Here is a 9,704-nt window from a genome sequence, read left to right on the forward strand (position 1 = left end):
CTTCGAATCCTCTCTTAGCCTGGAACGTATTCGCTATCGATGAAATAATCATCGCAATTGGCAATTCGAAAAACTGAAAAGCCTGACACCATTTAATTTATGAACAACCAATGCAAGAATTTTTATTTAATAAGCTAACCATTATATCATCACATAAGACCTACTTCTAGGTCGGTAGAAATCTTAAACTGAAGGGATGTGTGTGATGGTGTTTTGTCTAAAGTGACATGCACTTGCCAATATTATCCTGGCTTGAATTTTGAGTTAATCTGATGGGCCAAGGAACACACAACTTTATTAGTTTACTTTTATTAATATATCTCATTAGAGGCGCAATGAATGAATAGCAGAAAATACATCCACGTCCTTCTCTAGAAAATTTATGAAACTATAAATTTACCTTGCAAGTGACTTTAATTGCTGCTGAATTATGAAGTGTTATAAAGCAGTTTTGATGATCATCATTTTGAATGTCCACCTGACCACCTGGTTCCGGCTACCGCTCTTAAAAGTGATGTCGACAATATTAGTAGGTGACACGTGTTTAAATGACTCCAGGTAATACAGCTATGCTAATTATTCATGGTAACATTAAATGCACGTGTCTCAATATATTTGCGTTACTTTGAAGCGTTGGTGACATGTTGCATTTTGTCATGGACGAGTGCTATATATGCCCGGATATTTTCCCGTGCAGGGCGCTCGTTGTGGAGTATCTGAGATAAGCATGGCAGAATGTGTCATCCCAGAAATATGTGGCGCGTGACTGACGTAAACGGAGCTCCAGGGGTCTGACCGCCATGATGGAACAGCATGATTTTGTCTCATGTGGACCGCATGCAACAAATGTTAGATATCTTCTTGAAGTAAGTCTCCCAGATGAGCATCGTAATGCCTGCACTGTTGCGTTTGCAGATGTGACCAGTATTATTAGGCTTCAATATATTGGCCCTCACAATTATAGGTATTAAATATAAGCGAGAAAGCGTGAAATTAGATTAAAAATACGCCAATTATACCCAGAGAAAACCTAGCAGAAAAGAATTGATTGCACACTGAACAGCTCATCCTTGTAGCCATTTATCGACTTCTTCTTTAGACAAGAGTCCTGCCGTTTGAGCTTTGTTCAGGAAGTCGATGATGCTGTCTCTCTTGGCTGTCACAGGACTTCTGCCCTTGCCTGAAAAAATGGCAAAAATAAGACTGAAATCTTTTCTAGATATTAGGTTCACTGTCGACTTATAACTTCGCTTTTACTGTTTAGTACTTCACATGAAAGGTGCTTTTACAAAAAGTGACTCGTCGATAAATGATCACCTGACGGGAATATAACAAATCATAAGTTTAAAAAGTTAGAAGAATGCGTGCAAAATAAATTGAGTAAAATTATTAAAACTTTCACAACCCTTAACAATATTTCATTCATGTGCATTCGAAACGGGGCTAGGAATTTTATTGAGAGCGAAGTTTCAACAACATGACTCCATAAGACGAAGACATACTAAGTAACCCTTCAATTTATAGTTTTACGGAACTAAACGAAGATTAATTTTTTGCTTAGGTCGACTAATTTCCACTTAGGATTTTTTCAATTATTACATGCATTCGATTTTCTTAGTAAACGATACGAGTACATCACAGATTTTCCTAGTAATCGATTCAGATGAAACCTTACCACTGCCTTCGATACCGAAAAATTTGTTACAAGAGAAATTCCCAACATAGTAGAGCTGCCATCTATAGATTTTCGGTTTCTGCCTGTAGTGACACTCCGACCCCATGAACTGCACGGAGTCTTCCTTCCACAGCCTGCACACACACGAGTGTCATTCCATTGCTTCATGATCGAATCTCGTTAGCGGTTAATGTACTTACTGGAGAAGAAATTTGAACGGAATCACTAGGAAATTGCTGGGACATTAATTTTTCGTGACAATAACAGTTTCGTAAGTGAGTTATAACCATGAGCTAAAATTGCGCAAAAGTTTATAGCGAAGACAAAACGTACGCTAAAATCTTGTTGAGAAGCAAGTTCGTAACAGCAGACCAGTCCTGCGCCTGACACTCATGAGTGCACGTGAGCGCCACCAGCGCCAGCACCAGCACTCCTGCCTTGCCCTGCGGACAACACAGCGTCAGTTGTCAACTACGCAGCTTCTTCTTTGCAATCAGACGACTAAGCTTCTGTTTCTATTGCATTTTTTCTAATAAAAGTAAAATTTGTTATTTGAAGCCTGGTGCTTCAGCTATTGATAATATTCGAGAGTTAATTTAATGGACTTTTTTGAAAATTCTGTTACGTTTCTTTATAGAAAACATAAATTCGAGCTCCGTAGCACGTTCTCAGGTCAATGCATTACAAACGTAAACTAAAATCTTATATAATTAAAATTCAGGAATTACGTTACCTCACGTTACGGAAAAATTAGATGTGCTTGTTCAAGAGGTCATCCTAGAACTTTATAGACACAACTCTCACATTATAGACACATCTCTCACATTATAGACAAACTCTCACCATTGCGCTTGTATGAGGCACGAACTGTTCAACTGTGAAGGCTCTCTCGGGACCACAAGAAGGGCGTCGATTTTGTTGACGGTCTTTTGTGTTGTAACCTCTGCAAATTTATTAGGAATGTACATTTTGATCAGTAATTTTTATAGGATGTGTGTAAAACAAAAAATTAATTCTATACTGAATTTTTGTATTTATTAATGTTTTTCAATTTATTGGAAGCAATGAAAGAGCAGTCTTTAATGAAAAAATAAATCATTCGTATGACACAAAGACATGATAATTATTACATTCTAAACTCAGGGTTGCCAGATGGAGCCAAGAAAAAAAGGCCAATTTGTCTCACCAAAAAGGCCCAAAAAGGCCCCATTTGAAATTAATAGAAAAATCTTAAATTTAAGGTAGTTCTAACCATTTGCAGTGCATGCATTTACTCTCAAGGCTCTCAGACAGCAAAAAATACACCAATTTCCTCACGTGTATGAACTGAATTACCGTCAATGCTACATAAGCCGCCAGCCTGCAGCGAATTGCACGTTACTCGCCGACCGTAAATAAAACCGTATAATACATGATGTTGAGGATTCAATTGCCACCTAACAACCATAAAGCTTTTCGTTCGCGTTAGAGAGTTTGGGCTCAGTTTTGCTATTTTGCTAACAAAATAGATAGTAAAGTGGTAGGCGACATAAGTGATGTTGGCGGGGAGCGCAGCCGTGCACCACCAATTTTGTGCACCAATAAGCCCTGAATCGAACGCCTTGGATATCTCCGGACATCCACCAATCAGCCGTGAACCACTCGGCTTTGTCTTCCTCCGGCCTCGCATAGAACCTGCCGTGCATCACTAGGCCGCGGATCGAATCTGACTTCCGGGCATCGTAAAATTACGGAATTTTACGTTCACCGCATCTGTGGTTATGTTTCAGATAGCATAGTTCTGTTCCAAATTTATCGTCTTTCGACAAGTGGCCGTTCGACCGAGGGCTGGTTCGACCTACGGCCTAGATACGGACGGCTTCAAGTGATGAAGGCGACGTTTCGGAAGGCAGGACTCATGATGGCCCATTACAGCCAGGGCAGTAGTGGTCTTCGGCAGGCGACATATGTGGCGAAGTTTTTGACATGTTGGCATTGACGGTAGAATATTTATACTCGAAAGATGAAAAAATTTAAACTCATTTCTGCGGTATAGAGATGATGTGGTCCTTGCAAGACTAATCTAAATATTAAAAGTCAATCCTATAAATTTATCACAACTTTTGAAAGCGCAGGAAAATAATATATTGCCTATCATTACTTGCATAGGAAATAAAATTTATTTGTTCAAAGTGATATCTTGAAGTGACGCACACCAGAAGGCTGAATATATCGAGAAGCTGTGCTGTAACCTCAAAAAATAGTGCTAAATGTACTGCTCTTTAGAAGTGGAAACTATACTCGATTATACGCTCTGTCAGCTCTGCCGTCCATGGTTCTCAATTAATACGAGTCGGCAATTGGATATAGTCCCATGGTTCAACCAAAGTGTTGCCCAGATTAGGCGGCACTCGCTAGTGTTGCCACCTAAACCGAAGTGTTGACACAGTTTCGTTTCAAAATTTGAGTGTACTTGTCTTGGGCAAAACTGAATTTGGGTGCACTCGTCTTGGATAAAATTGAAGGACCAAATTATCATAAAAAAAACCGAGAGTTACATTTTTCAGTAAGAAAAAGGCCCAAAACGGACAAAAAGGCCAAATGAAATTTTTCAGGCCAATGCATTTAAAAAAAGGCCACATTTGCGAAATTTGGCCTGAAAAAGGCCCATCTGGCAACACTGTCTAAACTGACTGAAACAGGTATCGCTTCGCCCGTGAACAACCTGATTGCCTGGAGGCCGCTGTCTCTCTGAGCGCAGCGCTGCAGTTGACGGAATATAAAGGCCAGCCTGCACCTTAATCTTTGCTGTGGGCCAATCGTACGTCAGCAACTGTCGGTGTTTGTGCTCATGAACAGATACATCCACATGAGCGTGCGCAATGTTGTCTAACTGTTGTTCTTTTGTTTTCTTTCAATATTTGATCAATAAATGAAGAGGGAGTGATTATTGCCCTAACAGGTGTCTATACGTCGCACGATTCCAACGAGTAGACCAGAATTCTTCTATTCTTTTGGACTACTCTCAAGGGACCTGATTCATGGGAAATTCATTTTGTGTACAACTGTACATACTTGCCCGTAGCTTAGGTTGACTGAAAACCTGAAGGCGACAGAGATGAACTATCACTTTGAAATGACAACATATAAGGTACCGCAGTCACTACACTGGGTTTTTGCTGGAACACAAAGAAGCGGCCTCTATAGGTATTACGCAAAAAACTTTTTTGTATTTATAGTAGAAATATTTTTTTATTTATGTACGGAAATATTAAGGCGTCGGAAAAAGATTGATACAAAGTCGAATACGAAAAAAAAAGTTTCGTTGCCCATACTTGAACAGCCACACAAATGTCGATGACTACATTTAATGGTTGTATTAAGTAGCTACGCTTAAGTCGAGCCTGTTATCTGGTTCATATATTGTCTATGCTAATATATTATATTAGCATAGGTAATGACGACTCCACTTAAGCGGTGATTAAAAGAGCAAAGAAAAGACGTAAAGTGAAACAGTTCGCTTGCAAGATTAAATTAGCAAAATACAAGCTTCATTCCTTAGAAAATTTTTATTGTAAATAAGAATCAACAGCAGAGATCAAATTGACAGGCATCGCATACATTCAACGGTGAGTATAATCACATATCAAGGTTTAATTGAGAATATTTAGGATAATGAATTTTTCCCATGCATTATTCAGGTAAGCGTCGAGAAACGATGTCTTGGGTGCGGAATGTATGGTAGGGAAATTTATGGGGTAAAATATTGCATTATTTGAATAATCCCCTCACAAAATAATCTGAACCTAATGCTTGGCTAATGAAACAAATAAACGTGAGTAGCAAACTGATTGGATGATTGACTAAAATTAGTGACTTATCATAAGATATATAAAAACTGGATTTACCTGCGTTGGTTAAAAATAAATTGCTTGAATAATAAACATCATTTAACCCACATTTCAAGCATTGTGAATAAAATTGATATTGCGTCCTCATCCGTGGAAAAAAGAAATGTCCACAGTGGACACATAATTCGAAAGAACGCATAGTTTTCATCCGCAATAGTAGGTGCATGACAAGTTTCGCAGTGAACTACTTCTCATCCCATGCTTGTTGTCACATAACTGCCACTCTAAATCATGCCTAATGTTGAGCTGTGACCTGAGTTATGGTTATGGAGCCTCCACGTCTACAGCTCAGAAGATCATCTTGCAGAGATACGTTTTGTACCCAAAGAAAAATCTGCACATGCACAGTCCTTTGCACAGTTAGTGAACAATCAATATAATTATAATCCATAATTAATTAAATGTCAGAGCATTGAAATTCAGCCTCAGCGTAAAGTCCGACGTCTCCATAGTAATTGGCCAACTCTGGCGTGGCTAAAATCCTGTGGTATAACGCGGACGGAAAATTTAAATGATTATCTGCCTATACAAAGTGAGAGCCTGATCCCGCCGAAAGAAGAGTTCACCTGCCATCAATGAAAAATTTGACATCAAACATTATTTTCGTGATGTACAACATTATTTAACGTGATGTACAACATTTTTCGTGATGTACAACATCAAACATTATTTTCATTCGATAATTTTTATTCATTCAACAGTGCAGTGAAATAAACCTCTATGGAAAATACACGTTCAGGATGCAAAGCTGATCGAAGTGGAGTAGCTATGATGATTATGATTAGCAGATGATTATGTGGTACAGGAAACTGTGATAGTGAATAATTTCTGATAGTGATTGGTTTGTGATAGATGTGCAATATTTATTGACATGTGATAGTGATTAATGCGTGATAACGATTAATATGTTATAGCGATTGATTTGTGATAGCGATTTAATTGCGATACTGATTGAAATGTGACAGTGATTGATATGTGATCTTGGTTTATGTATGTGGAATATGCATCACATTCGGTACCGTAATCCATAGTTCATTTCGAACGATAAGTATCATGCATGTTCATAAATATATCACGGGCATAGAAGCAATGGTAAGAATTATAAAATCATTCACGAGTTCAGCAGGTAAGCAGTAGCCTGGACCGTTGTGCGGCTTTATGGAATACTTCGCTTTAAAATTCCATGTAAAGTAACCATGTTCAACCGAAATTTATGAATATCATGTCGGTAACTTGCATGCCCGATAAATTTACTCAATCCTATTATACACTGTACTTAATAATGCATACAATTGGTTAATTATTCATCACAGGCTATATTCGGTACGTACAAGTTGTTGCGCAGTATAACAAGCGTACAATTTGTTAATCAGTATAACAAGCGGATTTATACGAAGAAAATACAGCAGGCGTAACGTCCAACTTTCCAACAGTAATTCTGGGCCGGCAATAACACCTGCTCGGGATAATTAATAGCGGAATGCGTTTTAGTCACAAATTATACACCTGATCCCATATTGTTATATACGAAATAAAAGTGAAGATTACATACGAAATAAAAGTGAAGATTATATACGAAATAAAAGTGAAGATTATATACGAAATAAAAGTGATTAGTTAGCCCGCAAGCTCCAGAATACGCGAGGAATTGAGGCGGAGATTTGCAAGCGTAATAGCAACGCCATACAAGAGAAAAAATGATAGACTTTGATTTTAAACATAAAAACGGCATTTAAAAATAAATGGAAAATGGATATTCTCAATAATATAAGGAACTTAATCCAACTTTTAAATCCACGGAACATGGAGGAATAGAGCGGGCAAGCAGAGCAAACGGGGATAAAGCCAACCTTATGACCTCTCTGTCGCACAAGTTGAAATTGTGTTTGGAATTTGGATGAGAGAGTCAAGCCTCAATCATCACAATGTCTGCTCCATTGACTGCTCATGATACATAATTCTCATGCTCCTCACGTAGCCGGTGGATCAAAGTGTTAGCTTCTTCACTTGCTTTGGTCTCTCCATTCTAGCGTACATGAACTGATTGTTAGCCCAGCATGCAGACATCTGACGTTGAAACACTGTCGATTACGGTTTGATGTCAGGTTGAAATGTTGATTGACCAAAATTACACATAAAATCAACGTTGACGCGCAAACAACTATCAAAGAGACGTGAAACAACTTTATTTCAACAACAAGTTTTATTGAAACATCTATCTGCATGCCTTATACGATGGAACAGATCAGAGAAAAACGTCTGAGCAATTAGGGTTTGACAAACAAAATAACTGGTTTGATAGTTATTATCATAAATACAGTACAAATTTCTCATGATAACAAAAATGAAAAATTTTACTATATTTCTGAGAGCAATTTACAAACAACACTCAGAATTTCTATTGGAGAGCTCGAAATATCTTATCATAATCGTTTCTATCATTGTTTCGTAGTCTCCAACTGAGAATAGAATGCGCTGCAATGCTCGATCTGACAATATATTTTCATAGATTTGTTATCTTTCAGTTTGAATGCAAACGTAGTTATACATTTGTTAAGGCCTAGTATGAGAATCCAATAGTCTTATCCGCTATTTTGAGTTGCGATGGAATGAATTTTTCGTTCTTTTATTTTGAGAAGACGACAATATTTCGACTGGGCAGCACAGTTTCTCAGGCTCGATAAAATTAATAATCGACGTTATTACTAAGATTATGTTTCAACACAAATTCAGTCATACATATTGAATTCAATAAACTAGTTTGTTTAAACATCGAATTATTATCGATGTTTAAACAAATGTTCATGCCGGTAGGATACTAAATCCTGATTGACAGATGTTACTCCCGACCAATGTCTCTTTCGGCAAATATGCATTCGAATAAAATATCTTTAAAGGTGGTGAAATTTCTAATTTATTTAATTCGAAATTTGTTTTTCGCTGTTATCTGTTATGGTCGGATAATTCGATCAAGCTATTAACTATTAAAAAACATTTTAATAGTTATTAAAATTTTTTATGAGAAATAAAATTATTATATTATTATATATAAATTAATAAAATTATTATTTTATTAAAATAGTTATTAAAATTTATTAATCGGACTATTAAAGAACATTTGCGTAACAATATTAGAGTTCCCAGTACCTGAATAGGCGGCACCCATATATATACATATAACCGGAAAAACCGCAGCGAAGTTGAAATAATTAAGGGTAGCGTGCCGACTTTGGTGAAGATTAGTATTGGTGCCAACACAAGGGCTAAAGAGTCACGCTCTGGTACTGCTCTAACTTCCCTTGCGTGGAGAGAGGAGGAATAAACACGAAGGAACTTTTCGTAGTATTCTGGAAATCTTCAGGCGATATACAAAATTATCCATAAAAAGGGCGCACAATTCATTGTTCGCCTTAAGCCCAAAAGCTCCTGGAGATAAAAATTGCACCTCAGGGAGTACTATTAGAAATTTAATTGACAGATATTTTGAAAATTCAATTGTTAGAATTTATATTTAAAATTTCCATCTTTTTTAAAGTGAAGAAAGAGTTTACTTCGCTCTGTACCTTTAATCTAGAAGAAGAGAACGAGCCTTGACAGCCGCCGGTTTTGCCAGCGAGTCTTGCCTTAAATTTCCTCTAAATCATCAACCTCATTCAATTGCATGCCATTCTCTTATACACTTGATTGGCCCAGTTTGTTCAAATTAAAATCTTAACTTGCTTCTCAGCAACCAATATTAATTCTATTTAACCGCATGAATTAACTTTACTGTCACTGGGCTAAAGCCCCGTTCACACGTTCAAACTTATTGTCAGTCTTGCATGTCATGCCTGGTTTGAGCGATTTTGACGGAAGACTGAAGAGCGTCCACACGCTCAAACTTTCCTTCAGTTTTTAGTGCGTTCGCGGCAATGGAGGAGGCAGTGCTGCTTGCTGCAGTGATCGCAGTTTGTGCCACCATAATTAGGTTAAACTTAAAGCGATGCAAATGTACGCGGTGGTCCCGAAAATGGTTTTAAAAATACAATGAGGGTTGATAGACAGCATCCCTACCAGCACCTGACAGCACTGACGACTTCATTTTGGCACATTCTTTTCGATAAAGTTTATTTTCTTCGTTACAAAGTCTCTGTTTGCTG

At 37.6% G+C, this 9,704-nt stretch overlaps 1 protein-coding gene across 2 annotated transcripts; it reads right to left on the reverse strand.

Moving 5' to 3' along the window:
- Positions 1–301: 301 nt before the first annotated feature.
- Positions 302–4,415, reverse strand: LOC108677732 (anti-lipopolysaccharide factor). Of its 2 annotated transcripts, none has more exons than XM_018166002.2 (5): positions 4,380–4,415; positions 2,519–2,618; positions 2,009–2,118; positions 1,676–1,809; positions 302–1,180 (listed from the first exon to the last, which is right to left on the reverse strand). In XM_018166002.2, exons 2-5 carry the CDS (start codon positions 2,519–2,521, stop codon positions 1,065–1,067), a joined length of 363 nt encoding a protein of 120 aa, XP_018021491.1. In that variant the 5' UTR covers positions 2,522–2,618; positions 4,380–4,415; the 3' UTR covers positions 302–1,064. The 2 variants fall into 2 exon arrangements, with proteins under 2 accessions (XP_018021491.1, XP_047739621.1); XM_047883665.1 differs by having other exon boundaries at positions 4,349–4,394.
- Positions 4,416–9,704: the final 5,289 nt, after the last annotated feature.

The sequence above is a fragment of the Hyalella azteca genome, unplaced genomic scaffold, assembly GCF_000764305.2.
Source record: "Hyalella azteca isolate HAZT.00-mixed unplaced genomic scaffold, Hazt_2.0.2 contig13440, whole genome shotgun sequence".
Classification (NCBI taxonomy): Eukaryota; Metazoa; Arthropoda; class Malacostraca; order Amphipoda; family Hyalellidae; genus Hyalella; species Hyalella azteca.

What these genes read in the sequence shown, in the direction of transcription:
- LOC108677732 (XM_018166002.2), bottom strand. An exon ending in CTTCTCAACAAGATTTTAGC is followed by an intron (nt 1,810 to 2,008) that starts GTACGTTTTGTC and finishes GTGTGTGTGCAG; the next exon opens with GCTGTGGAAGGAAGACTCCG. An exon ending in TTTCGGTATCGAAGGCAGTG is followed by an intron (nt 1,181 to 1,675) that starts GTAAGGTTTCAT and finishes CCATTTTTTCAG; the next exon opens with GCAAGGGCAGAAGTCCTGTG.